The following is a 24,667-nucleotide window of genomic DNA, read 5'->3' as shown; positions in this document are numbered from 1 at the left end:
CTCGCCCATGGTTTCGTCCTACCGCCGCCATTTTGGACTGTCAGCAGACCGCAGCAGACCGGCTTGCATACAAAAACACACAGACAAACTGAAGTATATCGCTATTAATTATGCTTACAATGCTACTCACCTCGTCATAGCTTGGTCACAGCTGCTTTTTCACGTTTTTGTAAAGCAAAATATAGACTTTAAAAAAAAAAAAAAACGAAGAAAAACGGCCGAGATGGCATCTCTACATATTACATCCACTTATGAGAAGATTAACTTAATTACTCCTTCAAAATCACCCCATAAACCAATCTACCAAAAAAAAATAAATAAATAAATTCAATATTTTAACTAGAAACACATTAATGGCGACGTCACACAATCAGGAATAAAGATTTATTCACAGTTTGTACAGTAAGGGGACAGTAATAATAATAATGATAATAATAATAATAATATATAGGCTATTTTAATATGATATATTTTAATGCTAAAGCAGTAATCGTTCTGATATAAATGGTCCAAGAGGCCATATATATATATATATATATATATATATATATACATACAACAAAACTGGCATATTAAATTGATATTAAAACACTTTAAAACTGACACCTCAGGAGTTCTTACCTGTCGGGATCCTTCGGGAAACGGTGGAAGGCCAGGTGCGGGGTGTTCCACTGATAGTTGTTGCAGTTAATTGCACTACACTGTTTTCTTTTACTTCTTTTCTCCTCTCTCCTTCACATCTTGCATGTTGTCTGGGCGCAACAGTCCAAAATGGCGGCAGCACCCCTAGTGGCTGTTGGCAGAAATTCAACGGAGCTTCGCCTCTTGGTGTCCATGCTCTTTGGTAACATTACAACAACAAGAGAAGAAGAAAAGTGCAGTGTAACAGTCACGTGCTGTGGGGTGTGGTCATGTGACCTGCCGCTGTCATGTGACTCTGTGATTCCTGATAGTCGGCAGCTGCAGTCACAAGAGCGTCACCTGCTGAAGGAAGACACACGTCCAGGTGAAGACACACGTCCAGGTGAAGACACACGTCCAGGTGAAGACAGACCGAAGAGGTGAGTCCAGAGCTCCGTCTGCTTCCTGATTAACTGTGCTGTCTGTTAGCTGTTAGCTGATAGCTGTTAGCATGAGCTGACCTGCTTCCGGGTTGTAAAGCTGTGAACACGAAGTGACGTCAGCGTGTTTAAAGTTAAATTAAAGTTTCTCTGAACGGTCAGAGAAACGGCTCCCGTCCCGCCATGTGTCGTCCACCAAACTTCATTCAGGAAGAACTGAATTAACATTTATTATCAGACTTACCGGAAGTAATGAGTTAATTAAAGAAATGTACACAGATTCTGGATGAGAAAGTTTTGGTGATAAATTCGGCGGACAGAAAAACAAGAAAAACGTCCTAAAAAAGATGGTTGTCAAACTCCCCTCCTATCTTGGTGATACGACAGACGTTTTGAACCTTGTGAACGGTTTTGTGACCGAAAAAGACTTTATTTTAGTCACCTGCGACGTCCAAAGCCTCGACACATACATCCCACATCACGCAGGGATTGAGGCCTTAAACCACTATCTGAACACACGCCGTCCTGACGTGCTTCCACCAAACGGATTTTAAAAACCCTTACTGAAATAATCCTGTCAAAAAACTATTTCCAGTACGCAGGATCTTACTTTCTGCAAAAACAAGGGATGAGCATGGGCAGTTCGTTTGCACCATCATATGCATGTCTCGTTATGGGAGGAAAAATTCATTCATAGCTCCATGACCATGAAGCCTTCTGTGTCCCAGGTCGCATTGTGGAAAAGATACAGTACAGGCCAAAAGTTTGGACACACCTTCTCATTCAATGCGTTTTCTTTATTTTCATGACTATTTACATTGTAGATTCTCACTGAAGGCATCAAAACTATGAATGAACACATGTGGAGTTATGTACTTAACAAAAAAAGGTGAAATAACTGAAAACATGTTTTATATTCTAGTTTCTTCAAAATAGCCACCCTTTGCTCTGATTACTGCTTTGCACACTCTTGGCATTCTCTCCATGAGCTTCAAGAGGTAGTCACCTGAAATGGTTTCCACTTCACAGGTGTGCCTTATCAGGGTTAATTAGTGGAATTTCTTGCTTTATCAATGGGGTTGGGACCATCAGTTGTGTTGTGCAGAAGTCAGGTTAATACACAGCCGACAGCCCTATTGGACAACTGTTAAAATTCATATTATGGCAAGAACCAATCAGCTAACTAAAGAAAAACCAGTGGCCATCATTACTTTAAGAAATGAAGGTCAGTCAGTCCGGAAAATTGCAAAAACTTTAAATGTGTCCCCAAGTGGAGTCGCAAAAACCATCAAGCGCTACAACGAAACTGGCACACATGAGGACCGACCCAGGAAAGGAAGACCAAGAGTCACCTCTGCTTCTGAGGATAAGTTCATCCGAGTCACCAGCCTCAGAAATGGCAAGTTAACAGCAGCTCAGATCAGAGACCAGATGAATGCCACACAGAGTTCTAGCAGCAGACCCATCTCTAGAACAACTGTTAAGAGGAGACTGCGCCAATCAGGCCTTCATGGTCAAATAGCTGCTAGGAAACCACTGCTAAGGAGAGGCAACAAGCACAAGAGATTTGTTTGGGCCAAGAAACACAAGGAATGGACATTAGACCAGTGGAAATCTGTGCTTTGGTCTGATGAGTCCAAATTTGAGATCTTTGGTTCCAACCGCCGTGTCTTTGTGAGACGCAGAAAAGGTGAACGGATGGATTCCACATGCCTGGTTCCCACTGTGAAGCATGGAGGAGGAGGTGTGATGGTGTGGGGGTGTTTTGCTGGTGACACTGTTGGGGATTTATTCAAAATTGAAGGCACACTGAACCAGCATGGCTACCACAGCATCCTGCAGCGACATGCCATCCCATCCGGTTTGCGTTTAGTTGGGCGATCATTTATTTTTCAACAGGACAATGACCCCAAACACACCTCCAGGCTGTGTAAGGGCTATTTGACCAAGAAGGAGAGTGATGGAGTGCTGCGGCAGATGACCTGGCCTCCACAGTCACCGGACCTGAACCCAATCCAGATGGTTTGGGGTGAGCTGGACTGCAGAGTGAAGGCAAAGGGGCCAACAAGTGCTAAACACCTCTGGGAACTCCTTCAAGACTGTTGGAAAACCATTTCAGGTGACTACCTCTTGAAGCTCATGGAGAGAATGCCAAGAGTGTGCAAAGCAGTAATCAGAGCAAAGGGTGGCTATTTTGAAGAAACTAGAATATAAAACATGTTTTCAGTTATTTCACCTTTTTTTGTTAAGTACATAACTCCACATGTGTTCATTCATAGTTTTGATGCCTTCAGTGAGAATCTACAATGTAAATAGTCATGAAAATAAAGAAAAGGCATTGAATGAGAAGGTGTGTCCAAACTTTTGGCCTGTACTGTACATTGATGATATCTTTTTTATATGGACTGGTACTACTGACGAAGTAATTGATTTTGTGGGTTACATTAATTCCACCACACAGTACCTGAGATTCACAGTTGAGCAGTCTAATGACAGAGTGAACTTTTTGGACCTCACAATCTATAAAACCATGAGAGGGGGTTTGGACAGCACTATTTACCGGAAACCATTAAGCAGGAACACACTTCTCAGAGCTGACAGTCACCATCCAAAACAACTCATCAAAAACATCCCAACAGGACAATTTCTCCGTCTAAAAAGAAACTGCAGCACAGACGAGGAATCTGAACTGAAAGCAGATGAGATGACTGAGCGCTTCTGCAGCAGAGGCCATAAGGAGCATGACATACAGGCAGCGCATCAGCAGGCGAGACGCACGGACAGAGCCCGCCTCCTCCAAAAGACTCGGCACCCTCCACAACACCTCGCCTCTGTTCCTCCACAGAATTCTCCCCCATCGCAGGGGACATAAAAAACATGATTAAAAACACTGGCACATTTTACAAAGTGACCCAGCCCTAACACAAATATGTGCTCAACCCCCTCTGATCTCTTTCCATAAAGCCAGCGCACCTCAAAGATCTACCTGGCTGCCTGCTCCACCTACTGGCTTCTACAGGTGTGGCCACTGCTCTCACTGCTCTAACTCATCTGACAGCAAACAATTCTGTCATCCACACTCTGGCAAAAAATACAACATCAGTTCATTTATAAACTGTAGTACCACACATGTAATTTACATATTGAAATGTCCACGCGGATTGGTTTATGTGGGTCAGACAAAACGCCCCCTCCAAGCTCGTACTGCCGAACATAAAGCTGCCACCCGAAATCAGAATATGGACTATGCCATTGCAAGACACTATGTAAAGGCAAACCATGGTTCTGCAGCAACACTGCGATTTTGGGGCATTCAGAAAATCTCCCCATCCCAGAGAGGGGCAGACATGGTAAGAAAACTGCTCACAAGAGAGGCTTGGTGGATTTACACCCTCAAAACAGTTGAACCACATGGAACCACTGAATGAGGAGCTTAACCTCTCTTGCTTCCTGTATTGCAATGCTAAGACTGTATATATTGTATATATTTGGATGGGATTGTTTTTACTGCACTGGTGGTGTATTCTGGTACTGACGAGCTGTGCGAGTGCTGTCACAGTACTATTGGTTAATTGTTGGGTTACCTCCCACTCTCTGTAAACCAATGAGAAGAGTCTCTATGTGACCTGGAGGATATTTAACCTTCTTACCTGGTACCTGTAGCTGCTCACCCTGTTTCATTTCCCTGTTTCATTTCCAGCTGCTGTCACCTGTTGTCAGGCAGACTTCAGTCAGACACATCTGAACATGTCACCACCCTGAGACCTTTAAAATAACTTCACACAGTCTGTTTCTGGGCTCATACACTACTAAACCTCTAAAGTCTTTTATGTTAAATTCATGAAATGATATTTGTGTCAGGTGAATCTGAGCTGTGTCACGTCGTTCATCAGGTCGTCCGTCAGGTCGTTCCTCACAACGTCCGTCAGGTCGTTTCTCACAATGTCCGTCAGGTCGTTCGTCAGGTCGTCTGTCGGGTTATCTGTCAGGTCGTTCGTCAGGTTGTCCGTCAGGTCGTCTGTCGGGTCATCCGTCAGGTCATTCGTCAGGTCGTCTGTTGGGTTATCCGTCAGGTTGTCAGTCAGGTCATTCCTCACGACGTCCATCAGGTTGTCTGTCAGGTCGTCGTCAGGTCGTTCCTCACGACATCCGTCAGGTCGTTCCTCACGACATCCGTCAGGTCGTTTCTCACAACGTCCGTCAGGTCATGTGTCAGGTCGTTTTGTCAGGTTGTCAGTCAGGTCATTCCTCACAACGTCCATCAGGTGGTCCGTCAGGTCGTTCCTCACAACGTCCGTCAGGTCGTTTCTCACAATGTCCGTCAGGTCGTTCGTCAGGTCGTCTGTCGGGTTATCTGTCAGGTCGTTCGTCAGGTTGTCCGTCAGGTCGTCTGTCGGGTCATCCGTCAGGTCATTCGTCAGGTCGTCTGTTGGGTTATCCGTCAGGTTGTCAGTCAGGTCATTCCTCACGACGTCCATCAGGTTGTCTGTCAGGTCGTCGTCAGGTCGTTCCTCACGACATCCGTCAGGTCGTTCCTCACGACATCCGTCAGGTCGTTTCTCACAACGTCCGTCAGGTCATGTGTCAGGTCGTTTTGTCAGGTTGTCAGTCAGGTCATTCCTCACAACGTCCATCAGGTGGTCCGTCAGGTCATTCCTCTCGACATCCGTCAGGTCATTCCTCACAATGTCCGTCAGGTCATATGTCAGGTCGTTTTGTCAGGTTGTCAGTCAGGTCATTCCTCACGACGTCCATCAGATTGTCTGTCAGGTCGTCGTCAGGTCGTTCCTCACGACATCCGTCAGGTCGTTTCTCACAACGTCCGTCAGGTGGTCCGTCAGGTCGTTCCTCACGACATCCGTCAGGTCGTTCCTCACGACGTCCGTCAGGTTATCCGTCAGGTTGTTTGTCAGATCGTCTGTCAGTCAGTGGGAGGTCGGTCCGTTTCAACGTTGAATATTCAAGGCTTTGATCTTTTCAGATTTTTCAGCAGAACTGAAGATTAAAAATCAAAGATCAGATTCAGTCTAAGCTCTGAAGGACAGATTCATCACTAGAACTCGAGTCATGACAGACGAGTCGCTAGTTAACGACCTGAGATCATTTTAGTTTCTAGAAAAACAACCACCGACATCAGAACATGTGATCCTGTCTGTCTGATGTCACTTCCTGTTGTATTTCAGATGCAGGTGGCGGTGTTGTGCTACTTCCTGTTGTCTCTGCTGGGCAGTGATGCGGCTCCGGCTGCAGATGAGGTCACCTTCCTGCCCGGGCTGAGCAAACAGCCGAGCTTCAGACATTACTCAGGTTACCTGAGTGTGTCTGACGGGAAACACCTGCACTACTGGTCAGTACCACACACACACACACACACACCTGACACCTGACACCTGTATCTACTGCTACAGAACTTCTGGGTTGATGTAAATCTGTAGGATTTAGTGTCGTTCATTTATTGGTATCAAAAATTTGCTGTTTCATTATTTTGAGAAGACGATCTCAATTTATTTTGATTGAAAAGTTAATGAATATTTACGTTATTTTTTTAAGTCTTTCATTAATGTTAAGAGAATTTTCCATTTTGGGATTTTACAGTAAAAATTACATTCATACTGTAAACGATGGCCTTTAGGACACTTTTTATGGCGGCTTTTAATCTTGTATCAAATAGTGAATTGCATACTGTATGCAGACTGTTGCATGCACAGCTCACTAGCAGTAAATATTGTACTGCTAGTATTGAACTACAAGAAGTAAGACAGTTGTAAGCCTTCAAAGTTAGAGTTATGTAAAGCTTTTAATGGGTCAGTTAGGTCCTAGAGATGTGGTGACAACTGCTGTGCGCACACACACACACACACACACACACACACACACACACACACTTGTGCGTCCACCCTCAGTGTCTGTGCGTCACTCTGGCGCCTGCACCTCAATCAAGCGTCCACTTGAGCTCACAGTGTGTTGATGGTCACATCCACCTGTTGTTTGTTGTCATTGTTGTTGTTGTTGTCATTTTGGTTGTTGTTGTTGTTTTTACTGTTGTTGTTTTTGTTGTTATTGTTTTAAGGTTCGTGGAGTCCCAGAAGAACCCGTCCTCTGACCCGCTGGTGTTGTGGTTAAATGGCGGCCCCGGCTGCAGCTCTCTGGACGGACTGCTGACGGAACATGGACCCTTCCTGGTAGGTACCATCTGACTTCACCCACCTGACGTCGTGATGTCGGTGTGATGTCACAGTGACGCCTGCTGACCTCTGACCTGTGTTGTTTCAGATCCAGGACGACGGAGTGACGCTGCAGTACAACGAGTACTCCTGGAACAAGGTCAGTTCATCTCTGCTCGCCATCATGTGACTCAGGAGCTCCGCCCACATTAACCATGTGACCATGTGACCAAAGCAGGAGATAGCTGATTGGTTAAAAGAAGACACCGCCCACAAAATGAGAGCTTGTAAATCAGTGAGTCACGACGAGTCCTGCCATGTTCAGGACTCTGAAGTCCTGATCCTCCGACCGGATTAAACTGCGGCCGCTGCGCAAGTTTGATTCAGTTCAGCCGCTGTGAGACGACGTCACCGATCAATCAGTTAATCGATCGATCAGTCAGTCAGTCGGCAGTCTTGTGCGTTTCCTGTGGAGCCATGAGAGAAAAAGTTTTCTTGATGCATTTGAGGTGCGTCGGGACAAACTGATTTACAAATGGCCATTTTGTGGGCGGAGCTTAATTTTACTGTAGCTGTGAGTCCTGTGAGCTGATTGGTTCTTTGTTCCTGAGCAGATTGCCAACATGTTGTACCTGGAGTCTCCTGCAGGGGTCGGCTTCTCGTACTCTGACGATAAGAACTACCACACCAACGACACCGAGGTCAGTGACGCTCCTGAAACTCAGCTCCTGATTGGCTGGCAGGCCCTGACGGCGTCTATTTCCTCAGGTGTCGATGAACAACTTCCTGGCTCTGAAGGAGTTCCTGCGGCTGTTCCCCGAGTTCAGCAACAACCCGCTGTTCCTGACCGGAGAGAGTTACGGAGGGATCTACATCCCCACGCTCGCCGAGAGGGTGATGGAGGACGCCAGCCTCAACCTGCAGGTACCAAACATGCTGTGTCTCACCTGTCCTGTGTCTCACCTGTCCTGTGTCTCACCTGTCCTGTGTCTCACCTGTCCTGTGTCTGTGTCTCATCTGTCCTGTGTCTCACCTGTCCTGTGTCTGTGTCTCACCTGTCCTGTGTCTGTGTCTCACCTGTCCTGTGTCTCACCTGTCCTGTGTCTGTGTCTCACCTGTCCTGTGTCTCATCTGTCCTGTGTCTCACCCGTCCTGTGTCTCATCTGTCCTGTGTCTCACCTGTCCTGTGTCTCACCTGTCCTGTGTCTGTGTCTCACCCGTCCTGTGTCTCACCTGTCCTGTGTCTCACCTGTCCTGTGTCTGTGTCTCACCTGTCCTGTGTCTGTGTCTCACCTGTCCTGTGTCTGTGTCTCACCTGTCCTGTGTCTCATCTGTCCTGTGTCTCACCTGTCCTGTGTCTCACCTGTCCTGTGTCTGTGTCTCACCTGTCCTGTGTCTCACCTGTCCTGTGTCTGTGTCTCACCCCTCCTGTGTCTCACCTGTCCTGTGTCTGTGTCTCACCCGTCCTGTGTCTCACCTGTCCTGTGTCTCATCTGTCCTGTGTCTGTGTCTCACCCCTCCTGTGTCTCACCTGTCCTGTGTCTGTGTCTCACCCGTCCTGTGTCTGTGTCTCACCTGTCCTGTGTCTGTGTCTCACCCGTCCTGTGTCTCACCTGTCCTGTGTCTCACCTGTCCTGTGTCTCACCTGTCCTGTGTCTGTGTCTCACCTGTCCTGTGTCTCACCTGTCCTGTGTCTGTGTCTCACCCCTCCTGTGTCTCACCTGTCCTGTGTCTGTGTCTCACCCGTCCTGTGTCTCACCTGTCCTGTGTCTCACCTGTCCTGTGTCTGTGTCTCACCCGTCCTGTGTCTCACCTGTCCTGTATCTCACCTGTCCTGTGTCTGTGTCTCACCTGTTCTGTGTCTCATCTGTCCTGTGTCTCACCTGTCCTGTGTCTGTGTCTCACCCGTCCTGTGTCTCACCTGTCCTGTGTCTGTGTCTCACCCGTCCTGTGTCTCACCCGTCCTGTGTCTGTGTCTCACCCGTCCTGTGTCTGTGTCTCACCTGTCCTGTGTCTGTGTCTCACCCGTCCTGTGTCTGTGTCTCACCCGTCCTGTGTCTCACCTGTCCTGTGTCTGTGTCTCATCTGTCCTGTGTCTGTTTCACCTGTCCTGTGTCTCGCTTGTCCTGTGTCTGTGTCTCACCCGTCCTGTGTCTGTGTCTCACCTGTCCTGTGTCTGTGTCTCACCCGTCCTGTGTCTGTGTCTCACCCGTCCTGTGTCTGTGTCTCACCTGTCCTGTGTCTGTGTCTCACCTGTCCTGTGTCTGTGTTTCACCTGTCCTGTGTCTGTGTCTCACCCGTCCTGTGTCTGTGTCTCACCTGTCCTGTGTCTCACCTGTCCTGTGTCTGTGTCTCACCTGTCCTGTGTCTGTGTCTCACCTGTCCTGTGTCTGTGTCTCATCTGTCCTGTGTCTGTGTTTCACCTGTCCTGTGTCTCGCTTGTCCTGTGTCTGTGTTTCACCTGTTCTGTGTCTCACCTGTCCTGTGTCTGTGTCTCACCTGTCCTGTGTCTCACCTGTCCTGTGTCTGTGTCTCACCTGTCCTGTGTCTCACCTGTCCTGTGTCTGTGTCTCACCTGTCCTGTGTCTGTGTCTCACCCGTCCTGTGTCTCACCTGTCCTGTGTCTGTGTCTCACCCGTCCTGTGTCTCACCTGTCCTGTGTCTGTGTCTCACCTGTCCTGTGTCTCATCTGTCCTGTGTCTGTGTCTCACCTGTCCTGTGTCTCACCTGTCCTGTGTCTCATCTGTCCTGTGTCTCACCTGTCCTGTGTCTGTGTCTCACCTGTCCTGTGTCTCATCTGTCCTGTGTCTCACCTGTCCTGTGTCTGTGTCTCATCTGTCCTGTGTCTGTGTCTCACCTGTCCTGTGTCTGTGTCTCACCTGTCCTGTGTCTCATCTGTCCTGTGTCTCACCTGTCCTGTGTCTGTGTCTCACCTGTCCTGTGTCTCATCTGTCCTGTGTCTCACCTGTCCTGTGTCTGTGTCTCACCTGTCCTGTGTCTCATCTGTCCTGTGTCTCACCTGTCCTGTGTCTGTGTCTCATCTGTCCTGTGTCTCACCTGTCCTGTGTCTGTGTCTCACCTGTCCTGTGTCTCACCTGTCCTGTGTCTGTGTCTCACCTGTCCTGTGTCTCACCTGTCCTGTGTCTGTGTCTCACCTGTCCTGTGTCTGTGTCTCACCCGTCCTGTGTCTCACCTGTCCTGTGTCTGTGTCTCACCCGTCCTGTGTCTCACCTGTCCTGTGTCTGTGTCTCACCTGTCCTGTGTCTCATCTGTCCTGTGTCTGTGTCTCACCTGTCCTGTGTCTCACCTGTCCTGTGTCTGTGTCTCACCTGTCCTGTGTCTCATCTGTCCTGTGTCTCATCTGTCCTGTGTCTGTGTCTCACCTGTCCTGTGTCTCACCTGTCCTGTGTCTGTGTCTCACCTGTCCTGTGTCTCACCTGTCCTGTGTCTGTGTCTCACCCGTCCTGTGTCTCACCTGTCCTGTGTCTGTGTCTCACCCGTCCTGTGTCTGTGTCTCACCCGTCCTGTGTCTGTGTCTCACCCGTCCTGTGTCTCACCTGTCCTGTGTCTGTGTCTCACCCGTCCTGTGTCTCACCTGTCCTGTGTCTGTGTCTCACCCGTCCTGTGTCTCACCCGTCCTGTGTCTGTGTCTCACCCGTCCTGTGTCTCACCTGTCCTGTGTCTGTGTCTCACCCGTCCTGTGTCTCACCTGTCCTGTGTCTGTGTCTCACCTGTCCTGTGTCTCACCTGTCCTGTGTCTCACCTGTCCTGTGTCTGTGTCTCACCCGTCCTGTGTCTGTGTCTCACCTGTCCTGTGTCTCACCTGTCCTGTGTCTGTGTCTCACCCGTCCTGTGTCTGTGTCTCACCCGTCCTGTGTCTGTGTTTCACCTGTCCTGTGTCTGTGTCTCATCTGTCCTGTGTCTGTGTTTCACCTGTCCTGTGTCTGTGTCTCACCCGTCCTGTGTCTGTGTCTCACCTGTCCTGTGTCTGTGTCTCACCTGTCCTGTGTCTGTGTCTCATCTGTCCTGTGTCTGTGTTTCACCTGTCCTGTGTCTGTGTTTCACCTGTCCTGTGTCTGTGTTTCACCTGTCCTGTGTCTCGCTTGTCCTGTGTCTGTGTCTCACCTGTCCTGTGTCTCACCTGTCCTGTGTCTGTGTCTCACCTGTCCTGTGTCTGTGTCTCACCCGTCCTGTGTCTCACCTGTCCTGTGTCTGTGTCTCACCTGTCCTGTGTCTGTGTCTCACCCGTCCTGTGTCTCACCTGTCCTGTGTCTGTGTCTCACCTGTCCTGTGTCTCACCCGTCCTGTGTCTCACCTGTCCTGTGTCTGTGTCTCACCTGTCCTGTGTCTCATCTGTCCTGTGTCTCACCTGTCCTGTGTGTCTGTGTCTCACCTGTCCTGTGTCTGTGTCTCACCTGTCCTGTGTCTGTGTCTCACCTGTCCTGTGTCTCATCTGTCCTGTGTCTCACCTGTCCTGTGTCTGTGTCTCACCTGTCCTGTGTCTCATCCTGTCCTGTGTCTCACCTGTCCTGTGTCTGTGTCTCACTCTGTCCTGTGTCTCACCTGTCCTGTGTCTGTGTCTCACCCTGTCCTGTGTCTCACCTGTCCTGTGTCTGTGTCTCACCTGTCCTGTGTCTCACCTGTCCTGTGTCTGTGTCTCACCTGTCCTGTGTCTGTGTCTCACCCGTCCTGTGTCTCACCTGTCCTGTGTCTGTGTCTCACCCGTCCTGTGTCTCACCTGTCCTGTGTCTGTGTCTCACCTGTCCTGTGTCTCACCTGTCCTGTGTCTGTGTCTCACCTGTCCTGTGTCTCACCTGTCCTGTGTCTGTGTCTCACCTGTCCTGTGTCTCACTGTCCTGTGTCTCACTGTCTGTGTCTGTGTCTCACCTGTCCTGTGTCTCACCTGTCCTGTGTCTCACCTGTCCTGTGTCTGTGTCTCACCCTGTCCTGTGTCTCACCTGTCCTGTGTCTGTGTCTCACCCGTCCTGTGTCTCACCTGTCCTGTGTCTGTGTCTCACCCTGTCCTGTGTCTGTGTCTCACCCGTCCTGTGTCTGTGTCTCACCCGTCCTGTGTCTCACCTGTCCTGTGTCTGTGTCTCACCCGTCCTGTGTCTCACCTGTCCTGTGTCTGTGTCTCACCCTGTCCTGTGTCTCACCCTGTCCTGTGTCTGTGTCTCACCTGTCCTGTGTCTCACCTGTCCTGTGTCTGTGTCTCACCCGTCCTGTGTCTCACCTGTCCTGTGTCTGTGTCTCACCTGTCCTGTGTCTCACCTGTCCTGTTCTCACCTGTCCTGTGTCTGTGTCTCACCTGTCCTGTGTCTGTGTCTCACCTGTCCTGTGTCTCACCTGTCCTGTGTCTGTGTCTCACCCTGTCCTGTGTCTGTGTCTCACCCGTCCTGTGTCTGTGTCTCACCTGTCCTGTGTCTGTGTCTCATCTGTCCTGTGTCTGTGTCTTCACCTGTCCTGTGTCTGTGTCTCACCCGTCCTGTGTCTGTGTCTCACCTGTCCTGTGTCTGTGTCTCACCTGTCCTGTGTCTGTGTCTCATCTGTCCTGTGTCTGTGTTCACCTGTCCTGTGTCTGTGTCTTCACCTGTCCTGTGTCTGTGTTTCACCTGTCCTGTGTCTCGCTTGTCCTGTGTCTGTGTCTCACCTGTCCTGTGTCTCACCTGTCCTGTGTCTGTGTCTCACCTGTCCTGTGTCTGTGTCTCACCCGTCCTGTGTCTCACCTGTCCTGTGTCTGTGTCTCACCTGTCCTGTGTCTGTGTCTCACCCGTCCTGTGTCTCACCTGTCCTGTGTCTGTGTCTCACCTGTCCTGTGTCTCACCGTCCTGTGTCTCACCTGTCCTGTGTCTGTGTCTCACCTGTCCTGTGTCTCACCTGTCCTGTGTCTGTGTCTCACCTGTCCTGTCTGTGTCTCACCCTGTCCTGTGTCTCACCCTGTCCTGTGTCTGTGTCTCACCTGTCCTGTGTCTGTGTCTCACCCGTCCTGTGTCTCACCTGTCCTGTGTCTGTGTCTCACCTGTCCTGTGTCTCACCTGTCCTGTGTCTGTGTCTCACCCTGTCCTGTGTCTGTGTCTCACCTGTCCTGTGTCTCACCTGTCCTGTGTCTGTGTCTCACCTGTCCTGTGTCTGTGTTTCACCTGTCCTGTGTCTGTGTTCACCTGTCCTGTGTCTGTGTCTCACCTGTCCTGTGTCTGTGTCTCACCTGTCCTGTGTCTCGACCTGTCCTGTGTCTGTGTCTCACCTGTCCTGTGTCTCACCTGTCCTGTGTCTGTGTCTCACCTGTCCTGTGTCTGTGTCTCACCGTCCTGTGTCTCACCTGTCCTGTGTCTGTGTCTCACCTGTCCTGTGTCTCACGTCCTGTGTCTCACCTGTCCTGTGTCTGTGTCTCACCTGTCCTGTGTCTCACCTGTCCTGTGTCTGTGTCTCACCTGTCCTGTGTCTCACTGTCCTGTGTCTGTGTCTCACCTGTCCTGTGTCTGTGTCTCACCTGTCCTGTGTCTGTGTCTCACCTGTCCTGTGTCTCACCTGTCCTGTGTCTGTGTCTCACCTGTCCTGTGTCTGTGTCTCACCTGTCCTGTGTCTCACCTGTCCTGTGTCTGTGTCTCACGTCTGTGTCCTGTGTCTCACCTGTCCTGTGTCTCACCTGTCCTGTGTCTCGCTGTCCTGTGTCTGTGTCTCACCTGTCCTGTGTCTCACCTGTCCTGTGTCTGTGTCTCACCTGTCCTGTGTCTGTGTCTCACCCGTCCTGTGTCTCACCTGTCCTGTGTCTCACCTGTCCTGTGTCTGTGTCTCACCTGTCCTGTGTCTCACCTGTCCTGTGTCTCACCTGTCCTGTGTCTGTGTCTCACCTGTCCTGCTGGTCTCACCTGTCCTGTGTCTTCACCTGTCCTGTGTCTGTGTCTCACCTGTCCTGTGTCTCACCTGTCCTGTGTCTCACCTGTCCTGTGTCTCACCTGTCCTGTGTCTGTGTCTCATCCTGTCCTGTGTCTGTGTCTCACCTGTCCTGTGTCTCACCTGTCCTGTGTCTGTGTCTCACTCGTCCTGTGTCTGTGTCTCACCTGTCCTGTGTCTCACCTGTCCTGTGTCTCGCTCTGTCCTGTGTCTGTGTCTCACCTGTCCTGTGTCTCACCTGTCCTGTGTCTGTGTCTCACCTGTCCTGTCCTGTGTCTCACCGTCCTGTGTCTCACCTGTCCTGTGTCTCACCTGTCCTGTGTCTGTGTCTCACCGTCCTGTGTCTCACCTGTCCTGTGTCTCACCTGTCCTGTGTCTGTGTCTCACCCTGTGTCCTGTGTCTCATCCTGTCCTGTGTCTCACCTGTCCTGTGTCTGTGTCTCACCTGTCCTGTGTCTCACCTGTCCTGTGTCTGTGTCTCACCCGTCCTGTGTCTCACCCTGTCCTGTGTCTGTGTCTCACCTGTCCTGTGTCTGTGTCTCACCTGTCCTGTGTCTGTGTCTCACCGTCCTGTGTCTGTGTCTCACCCGTCCTGTGTCTCACCTGTCCTGTGTCTGTGTCTCATCCTGTCCTGTGTCTGTCTCACCTGTCCTGTGTCTCGCTGTCCTGTGTCTGTGTCTCACCTGTCCCTGTGTCTGTGTCTCACCTGTCCTGTGTCTGTGTCTCACCTGTCCTGTGTCTCGACCTGTCCTGTGTCTGTGTTCACCTGTTCTGTGTCTCACCTGTCCTGTGTCTGTGTCTCACCCTGTCCTGTGTCTCACCTGTCCTGTGTCTGTGTCTCACCTGTCCTGTGTCTCACCTGTCCTGTGTCTGTGTCTCACCTGTCCTGTGTCTGTGTCTCACCTGTCCTTCTGTGTCTCACCTGTCCTGTGTCTGTGTCTCACCCGTCCTGTGTCTCACCTGTCCTGTGTCTGTGTCTCACCTGTCCTGTGTCTCATCTGTCCTGTGTCTGTGTCTCACCTGTCCTGTGTCTCACCTGTCCTGTGTCTCATCCTGTCCTGTGTCTCACCTGTCCTGTGTCTGTGTCTCACCTGTCCTGTGTCTTCATCCTGTCCTGTGTCTCACCTGTCCTGTGTCTGTGTCTCACCTGTCCTGTGTCTGTGTCTCACCTGTCCTGTGTCTGTGTCTCACCTGTCCTGTGTCTCATCTGTCCTGTGTCTCACCTGTCCTGTGTCTGTGTCTCACCTGTCCTGTGTCTCATCTGTCCTGTGTCTCACCTGTCCTGTGTCTGTGTCTCACCTGTCCTGTGTCTCATCTGTCCTGTGTCTCACCTGTCCTGTGTCTGTGTCTCATCTGTCCTGTGTCTCACCTGTCCTGTGTCTGTGTCTCACCTGTCCTGTGTCTCACTGTCCTGTGTCTGTGTCTCACCTGTCCTGTGTCTCACCTGTCCCTGTGTCTGTGTCTCACCTGTCCTGTGTCTGTGTCTCACCCTGTCCTGTGTCTCACCTGTCCTGTGTCTGTGTCTCACCCGTCCTGTGTCTCACCTGTCCTGTGTCTGTGTCTCACCTGTCCTGTGTCTCATCTGTCCTGTGTCTGTGTCTCACCTGTCCTGTGTCTCACCTGTCCTGTGTCTGTGTCTCACCTGTCCTGTGTCTCATCTGTCCTGTGTCTCACCTGTCCTGTGTCTGTGTCTCACCTGTCCTGTGTCTCACCTGTCCTGTGTCTCACCTGTCCTGTGTCTGTGTCTCACCTGTCCTGTGTCTCACCTGTCCTGTGTCTGTGTCTCACCCGTCCTGTGTCTCACCTGTCCTGTGTCTGTGTCTCACCTGTCCTGTGTCTGTGTCTCACCCTGTCCCTGCTGTCTGTGTCTCACCGTCCTGTGTCTCACCTGTCCTGTGTCTGTGTCTCACCTGTCCTGTGTCTCACTGTCCTGTGTCTGTGTCTCACCCGTCCTGTGTCTCACCTGTCCTGTGTCTGTGTCTCACCCGTCCTGTGTCTCACCTGTCCTGTGTCTGTGTCTCACCGTCCTGTGTCTCACCTGTCCTGTGTCTGTGTCTCACCTGTCCTGTGTCTCACCTGTCCTGTGTCTGTGTCTCACCTGTCCTGTGTCTGTGTCTCACCTCCTGTCCTGTGTCTCACCCTGTCCTGTGTCTGTGTCTCACCCGTCCTGTGTCTGTGTCACCGTCTGTCTGTGTCTGTCACCTGTCCTGTGTCTGTGTCTCACCCTGTCCTGTGTCTGTTCTCCTGTCCTGTCGTCTGTGTCTCACCTGTCCTGTGTCTGTGTCTCACCTGTCCTGTGTCTGTGTCTCACCCTGTCCTGTGTCTGTGTCTCACCTGTCTGTGTCTGTGTCTCACCTGTCCTGTGTCTGTGTCTCACCTGTCCTGTGTCTGTGTCTCACCTGTCCTGTGTCTGTGTTCACCGTCCTGGTGTCTCACCTGTCCTGTGTCTGTGTCTCACCTGTCCTGTGTCTCACCTGTCCTGTGTCTGGTCTCACCTGTCCTGTGTCTGTGTCTCACCTGTCCTGTGTCTCACCTGTCCTGTGTCTGTGTCTCACCTGTCCTGTGTCTCACCGTCTGTGTCTCACCTGTCCTGTGTCTGTGTCTCACCTGTCCTGTGTCTCACCTGTCCTGTGTCTGTGTCTCACCTGTCCTGTGTCTGTGTCTCACCGTCCTGTGTCTCACCCTGTCCTGTGTCTGTGTCTCACCTGTCCTGTGTCTGTGTCTCACCCTGTCCTGTGTCTCACCTGTCCTGTGTCTGTGTCTCACCTGTCCTGTGTCTCACCTGTCCTGTGTCTGTGTCTCACCCGTCCTGTGTCTGTGTCTCACCTGTCCTGTGTCTCACCTGTCCTGTGTCTGTGTCTCACCCTCCTGTGTCTGTGTTTCACCTGTCCTGTGTCTGTGTCTCATCTGTCCTGTGTCTGTGTCTCACCTGTCCTGTGTCCCGTCTGTCTGTGTCTTGTCGTCACCTGTCGTGTCTCACCTGTCCTGTGTCCTCACCTGTGTCTCACCTGTCCTGTGTCTGTGTCTCACCTGTCCTGTGTCTCACCCGTCCTGTGTCTCACCTGTCCTGTGTCTGTGTCTCACCTGTACTGTGTCTCACCTGTCCTGTGTCTGTGTCTCACCTGTCCTGTGTCTCACCTGTCCTGTGTCTGTGTCTCACCTGTCCTGTGTCTGTGTCTCACCTGTCGTGTGTCTGTGTCTCACCTGTCCTGTGTCTCACCTGTCCTGTGTCTGTGTCTCACCCGTCCTGTGTCTCACCTGTCCTGTGTCTCACCTGTCCTGTGTCTGTGTCTCATCTGTCCTGTGTCTGTGTCTCACCTGTCCTGTGTCTCACCTGTCCTGTGTCTGTGTCTCACTCGTCCTGTGTCTGTGTCTCACCTGTCCTGTGTCTCACCTGTCCTGTGTCTCGCTTGTCCTGTGTCTGTGTCTCACCTGTCCTGTGTCTCACCTGTCCTGTGTCTGTGTCTCACCTGTCCTGTGTCTGTGTCTCACCCGTCCTGTGTCTCACCTGTCCTGTGTCTGTGTCTCACCTGTCCTGTGTCTCACCCGTCCTGTGTCTCACCTGTCCTGTGTCTGTGTCTCACCTGTCCTGTGTCTCACCTGTCCTGTGTCTGTGTCTCACCTGTCCTGTGTCTCACCTGTCCTGTGTCTGTGTCTCACCTGTCCTGTGTCTGTGACTCACCTGTCGTGTGTCTGTGTCTCACCTGTCCTGTGTCTCACCTGTCCTGTGTCTGTGTCTCACCCGTCCTGTGTCTCACCTGTCCTGTGTCTCACCTGTCCTGTGTCTGTGTCTCATCTGTCCTGTGTCTGTGTCTCACCTGTCCTGTGTCTCACCTGTCCTGTGTCTGTGTCTCACTCGTCCTGTGTCTGTGTCTCACCTGTCCTGTGTCTGTGTCTCACCCGTCCTGTGTCTCACCTGTCCTGTGTCTGTGTCTCACCCGTCCTGTGTCTCACCCGTCCTGTGTCTCACCTGTCCTGTGTCTGTGTCTCACCTGTCCTGTGTCTCATCTGTCCTGTGTCTGTGTCTCACCTGTCCTGTGTCTCATCTGTCCTGTGTCTGTGTCTCACCTGTCCTGTGTCTCACCTGTCCTGTGTCTCACCTGTCCTGTGTCTCACCTGTCCTGTGTCTGTGTCTCACCCGTCCTGTGTCTCATCTGTCCTGTGTCTGTGTCTCACCCGTCCTGTGTCTGTGTCTCACCCATCCTGTGTCTGTGTCTCACCCGTTCTGTGTCTCACCTGTCCTGTGTCTGTGTCTCACCCGTCCTGTGTCTCACCTGTCCTGTGTCTGTGTCTCACCCGTCCTGTGTCTGTGTCTCACCCGTCCTGTGTCTGTGTCTCACCCGTCCTGTGTCTCACCCGTCCTGTGTCTGTGTCTCACCCGTCCTGTGTCTCACCTGTCCTGTGTCTGTGTCTCACCCGTCCTGTGTCTCACCTGTCCTGTGTCTGTGTCTCACCTGTTCTGTGTCTCACCTGTCCTGTGTCTGTGTCTCACCCGTCCTGTGTCTGTGTCTCACCTGTCCTGTGTCTCACCTGTCCTGTGTCTGTGTCTCACCCGTCCTGTGTCTGTGTCTCACCTGTCCTGTGTCTGTGTTTCACCTGTCCTGTGTCTGTGTCTCATCTGTCCTGTGTCTGTGTTTCACCTGTCCTGTGTCTGTGTTTCACCTGTCCTGTGTCTCGCTTGTCCTGTGTCTGTGTCTCACCCGTCCTGTGTCTGTGTCTCACCTGTCCTGTGTCTGTGTCTCACCCGTCCTGTGTCTGTGTCTCACCTGTCCTGTGTCTGTGTCTCACCTGTCCTGTGTCTGTGTCTCACCTGTCCTGTGTCTCGCTTGTCCTGTGTCTGTGTCTCACCTGTCCTGTGTCTCACCTGTCCTGTGTCTGTGTCTCACCCGTCCTGTGTCTCACCTGTCCTGTGTCTGTGTCTCACCTGTCCTGTGTCTCACCCGTCCTGTGTCTCACCTGTCCTGTGTCTGTGTCTCACCCGTCCTGTGTCTGTGTCTCACCTGTCCTGTGTCTGTGTCTCACCTGTCCTGTGTCTGTGTCTCACCTGTCCTGTGTCTCACCTGTCCTGTGTCTGTGTCTCACCTGTCCTGTGTCTCACCCGTCCTGTGTCTCACCTGTCCTGTGTCTGTGTCTCACCTGTCCTGTGTCTGTGTCTCACCTGTCCTGTGTCTGTGACTCACCTGTCGTGTGTCTGTGTCTCACCTGTCCTGTGTCTGTGTCTCACCTGTCGTGTGTCTGTGTCTCACCTGTCCTGTGTCTGTGACTCACCTGTCGTGTGTCTGTGTCTCACCTGTCCTGTGTCTGTGTCTCACCTGTCCTGTGTCTCACCTGTCCTGTGTCTGTGTCTCACCCATCCTGTGCCTCACCCGTCCTGTGTCTCACCTGTCCTGTGTCTCACCTGTCCTGTGTCTGTGTCTCATCTGTCCTGTGTCTGTGTCTCACCTGTCCTGTGTCTCACCTGTCCTGTGTCTGTGTCTCACTCGTCCTGTGTCTGTGTCTCACCTGTCCTGTGTCTGTGTCTCACCCGTCCTGTGTCTCACCTGTCCTGTGTCTGTGTCTCACCCGTCCTGTGTCTCACTTGTCCTGTGTCTGTGTTTCACCTGTTCTGTGTCTCATCTGTCCTGTGTCTGTGTCTCACCTGTCCTGTGTCTCACCTGTCCTGTGTCTGTGTCTCACCTGTCCTGTGTCTCACCTGTCCTGTGTCTGTGTCTCACCCGTCCTGTGTCTCACTTGTCCTGTGTCTGTGTTTCACCTGTTCTGTGTCTCATCTGTCCTGTGTCTGTGTTTCACCTGTTCTGTGTCTCATCTGTCCTGTGTCTGTGTCTCACCTGTCCTGTGTCTGTGTCTCATCTGTCCTGTGTCTGTGTCTCACTCGTCCTGTGTCTGTGTCTCACCTGTCCTGTGTCTGTGTCTCACCCGTCCTGTGTCTCACCTGTCCTGTGTCTGTGTCTCACCCGTCCTGTGTCTGTGTCTCACCCGTCCTGTGTCTCACTTCTCCTGTGTCTGTGTTTCACCTGTTCTGTGTCTCACCTGTCCTGTGTCTGTGTCTCACCTGTCCTGCAGGGCGTTGCCGTGGGAAACGGGATGTCCAGTTACGAGATGAACGATAACTCTCTGGTGTTCTTTGCCTACTACCACGGCCTGCTGGGAAGTCGTCTGTGGGCGGAGCTTCAGACATACTGCTGCAGCGACGGGAAGTGCAACTTCTACAACAACCCTAACAAGAACTGCTCCGCCAGCGTGAGTCTCAACTGGTCTGAACTGGTTTCATCTGTAGCTAGTTTATATTTTCAACTGGGTTCAGTCTGAACCGGTCTCTGGTTTCGGCCGGTCTGAACTGGTTTCCGGTTCAGGCAGTCTGAACTGGTTCTGTCAGGTGGGACCAGTCCGTCTCAGGTGTTGTGTCTGTCCCACAGCTGTCAGAGGTCCAGGACATCGTCTACAGTTCAGGACTCAACATGTACAACCTGTACGCCCCCTGTCCAGGTGGAGTCCAGCAGAGAGTCAGGTAAGCTGTGACCTTTGACCTCTGACTCGTCAGCTGTCGGTGTGACCTCACAGGTTGACTTCCTGTCGTTTGTCAGTGTTGAGCGAGGCGAGCTGGTGATCAGAGACCTGGGTAACTCGTTCATCAACCATCAGTGGACTCAGCTGTGGAACCAGGTGAGTGTGACATCATCTGATCTTTAACGTCCCCTCACCTGTCGGACAGGTAGAAACCAGCTTCTCCTCTTACTCTGTGTGTGAGTAGAAGTTACGAGGTCTGGCGTCTCAACACCTGTCCGTCCGTCTGGACCCGCCCTGCACTAACTCCACCCCCTCCTCTCTCTACCTGAACAACCCGTACGTCAGAGCGGCTCTGCACATCAGCCCCAAGGCTCTGGACTGGGTCATCTGCAGGTAACGCACCTGAGCGCACCTGAACACACCTGACAGATCACCTCATGTGACGACGTCATCTGTGTTTGTTGTTGTTGTTCAGATGTTTGAATAAAGTTGTAACTCCGCCCCTGATCTGTGTCGCAGTTCTGAGGTGAACCTGAACTATGGTCGTCTCTACCTGGACGTCAGGAAACAATATCTGAAGCTGCTCTCTGCTCTGGTCAGTGAACGCAACATACCTGTCCTCCTCCTGTCCTCCACTCTACCTGTCCTCCACCTGTCCTCCACTCCACCTGTCCTTCTCCTGTCCTCCTCCTATCCTCCACCTGTCCTCCTCCTGTCCTCCACTCCACCTGTCCTCCTCCTGTCCTCCACTCCACCTGTCCTCCACCTGTCCTCCACCTGTCCTCCAATCTCAGTCTGAACATTGTAACGTCCTTTAGGTCTCTAACCCAACCTCAGGGACATGTCCATCAGCACAGGTGAGGTCTGTGTCTCGTGTGGATCCTCTCTCAGGGCAGGTGACAGGAAGTGACACAAAGCCTTGTTCATATAGGAAGTGACATATTTACATGTTGATTTATTAAAATGTTTCAGCCCAGTTGATTCTTTGTTCTCCGTCTCAGTAAAAGTTTTAATTCTGTTGAAACGATTCAGACGACCTGCGATCAGCAGGACGGCGTCAGGCTGCGTTCACGCCACGTTGACAGAACAGGAAGAACCCGTCACACCGATCAAAAAATGTACAAAAATCAGTCAATGTTATTTATAAAGCCCAATATCACGGGGCGTCGGTGGCTTAGTGGATAGAGCAGGCGCCCCATGTACAAGGCTGCTGCCGCAGTGGCCCAGGTTCGACTCCAGCCTGTGGCCCTTTGCTGCATGTCTCTCCCTCTCTCCTTCACACTTGTCTGTTCTATACATTAAAGGCTAAAAATGCCCCACCCAAAAAAAAACCCAAAAACAATCTAAAGCCCAATATCACAAATCACAGTTTGCCTCAGAGGTTTCACAGCACACGACACCCCTCTGTCCTTTGGACCCTCACAGCTGATATTAAATAGGACTTTGATATTAGAGACCTTCAAAATAAAATTCTGAGCAGGAACAGAAGGCTTTCAATGTAGAACACTGACAGGAAGTTGAGTTCCTCTGACTGCTGAGGCTTCCTGGTCAATGCCTCGGTGTGACCGAATGTGAGCTCTGCTGCTGATAGGCTGGTGTGTCCAGGTGGGCGTGGCTTGTTTATCCATGTTCTTGTTGTGTTCTCTGTGCAGAAGTACCGGGTCCTGGTCTACAACGGGGACGTGGACATGGCCTGTAACTTCATGGGGGACGAGTGGTTCGTCGAGTCTCTGCACCAGCAGGTAACTCCAGATTTAAATCTGTTAATCAATAATCAGTAAGTGGATCAGACTGATGATCAGATCAGATTTTGTTGGATCTCTTTCTGTAATCTGATTACAGTGTCACCTGTTCACATGGATGCTGAATCAAGTGTTATCAGTGCAGAGTTTTTCTGCCGCTGTGACGCGTCAATCTTGACGTCGATACAACAGAAGGAAAAGATTTATTTTCAACTTTACTGAGAAACTCAGTTCATTATCATGTCCCCAGGTTTTTATCTGTTCCTACAAATTACACATGTCCCTAAAGGCATCACGCACAGACCACCAGACAGGTTAATATCATGTGACGGTTTCCGTCTGTCAGAGCTCAGCAGGACCAGTTCTTAATGAAGGAGTGAGAACACGTGTCACGTGTCAGCTCCTGACAGACTCCGGGCGTGACGTCGGGCGGCAGGTCGGCTCCAGGTGTATTAACCTTGCCGTGTCTCTCAGGTGGAGGTTCAGCGGCGTACGTGGGTCTATGATGACGACGACGGTCGGCAGGTCGGAGGCTTCGTCAAAGAGTTTGACAACATCGCCTTCCTCACTGTAAAGGTAAACACTTTCATCCTCATCCGCTGACAGTCACTGACCCTGTGATGTCATCCAGGTATTTTGGGAGCAGGGCTGTGCTGCTCACCTGTCTCACCTCTGTACTCCTGCAGGGTTCTGGTCACATGGTTCCATCAGATAAACCGATCGCTGCCTTCGCCATGTTCTCCAGATTCATCAACAAACAGCCCTACTGACCTCTGACCTCTGTTTGGACTCTTCAGGCTGCCATACTCTTTGATTTTTTTTCCCCTCTCTCACTGCCAGCCAATCAGCACAGCACTGCTTTGTGTTGCCCGGCAACCAGATTACTGTTGCAGGAAATGAAACGTCTCAACCTCACCCAATCACATCGCCATGGAAACGAGCACTGCCATCAGTCTGTTTTGAATGTGAAACTTTATTTTAGTGTTTTTGTTGATTTAAAAGGACAAATAAAGTTTTTTTGGATGAATCTGAGTTTTTTCACTGCTGCTTAAACCTCTCCCCCCCCAAGTGTCGTCCCAAACCAATTATTGAGAGGAAGCGAATTATAAAACCCTCCGACAGCGGGTTTGCACCGATGCGGACTTACTGAGCATGTGCAACGCTGTGTTGTGTTCGTCATGAAGACGCTTCATACGAATCCCACAACAAACAAACCGCTCAGATGTTCCACAGTGTTCAAGATCAAATCGTCCCGCAGGAAACGCATCATCTGATCGTAGAGCCGAAGGTTCACAACAGGAACTGAACGTCTCCGAAACATCAGAGAGAAAAAAAGGATGCTTAAAGAAATGAAATGAAATTAAGTCTCAAACGAAGTTTTATTTGCTTTTTATAAATCTCAGTTTATAAAGTTATTTTTCTTTAATAATAAAAACAAACAGTTCGGACAAATTAAATCTTCATGTGAAGAACATAAAATATGTTTAAGATTAAAAACTTCCGTCACTTCCTCTTTCGGCCGCAGAGGGAGGTTTGTCCCAAATCTGCGGCTGTATTCATCATCTCCACCTTAAAGATGGAGCTTCATCCAGCTGTGACGGAGACGACGGGGTGGGTGGAGTCTGTAGGACGTCAGGATTCACCCTCATGTCGTTATTCTACCTGGAAGGTGCAGGCTCGTCTGTCGGGACGCTGAGACGGCGCCTGGATGTGTCTATGAAGACGCAGCATGATGATCCAAGCGTTTCATACATGTGACATGACATCAGAGATGGGCAACAATACATCAAAATGTATTTTGATACAAAATATCCCTCAAATAAATGTATCAAAATAGAATACAAGTATTTTGTATTTTCAAATACAGAAAATACTTTTTCTTTTTAGCAGCGACCCGCAGCTCTACAGGTCACTCTGTCGGCAGGTCCACAAAGCTTTTTGTGAATAACTCAAAATGTGCATACTGCAACTAGAGACCATGAGGAACTATACCAGAAAGAACAACCATGATTCTTCCATTAATGGCGTGATAGCAGCAAATTTGGTCGCAGCTATTGCAAACTTGCGCTTGTTTTCTCCCAGTTTGGTGAAGTAGAGTATTCAGGTTTGGGCTGTAGGATAAACACAAAGCTCTGGTGAACAGTCACAGAACTAAGTGTAACTAAGCAAAATCATTAAAAGACAACAACTTGATTATGTATAAATATATTTATTAACCAGACTTAACACCAACAGTCGAGCTGAACAGCAGCAAGATACTGTAGATACTGTAGCTAGTTCACTTGTTTGCTGTCTAACA

At 50.7% G+C, this 24,667-nt stretch overlaps 1 protein-coding gene across 2 annotated transcripts; it reads left to right on the top strand.

Moving 5' to 3' along the window:
* Positions 1–919: 919 nt before the first annotated feature.
* ctsa (cathepsin A) lies at positions 920–23,395 on the top strand. 2 transcript variants are annotated; one of them, XM_078172061.1, is made up of 14 exons: positions 920–1,061; positions 6,245–6,408; positions 7,132–7,243; positions 7,335–7,385; positions 7,840–7,926; positions 7,994–8,149; positions 20,183–20,359; positions 20,536–20,627; positions 20,704–20,782; positions 20,871–21,019; positions 21,146–21,221; positions 22,279–22,368; positions 22,843–22,944; positions 23,055–23,395. In XM_078172061.1, the coding sequence occupies exons 2-14, from the start codon at positions 6,245–6,247 to the stop codon at positions 23,136–23,138; spliced, it is 1,419 nt and encodes a 472-aa protein (XP_078028187.1). In that variant the 5' UTR covers positions 920–1,061; the 3' UTR covers positions 23,139–23,395. The 2 variants fall into 2 exon arrangements, with proteins under 2 accessions (XP_078028187.1, XP_078028186.1); XM_078172060.1 differs by lacking the exon at positions 920–1,061 and having other exon boundaries at positions 6,221–6,408.
* Positions 23,396–24,667: the final 1,272 nt, after the last annotated feature.

This window comes from Epinephelus lanceolatus, chromosome 1 (assembly GCF_041903045.1).
Source record: "Epinephelus lanceolatus isolate andai-2023 chromosome 1, ASM4190304v1, whole genome shotgun sequence".
Taxonomy (NCBI): Eukaryota; Metazoa; Chordata; class Actinopteri; order Perciformes; family Serranidae; genus Epinephelus; species Epinephelus lanceolatus.
The sequence above is the reverse complement of the archived record's forward strand: the minus strand, read 5'-3'. Positions and strand labels throughout refer to the sequence as shown.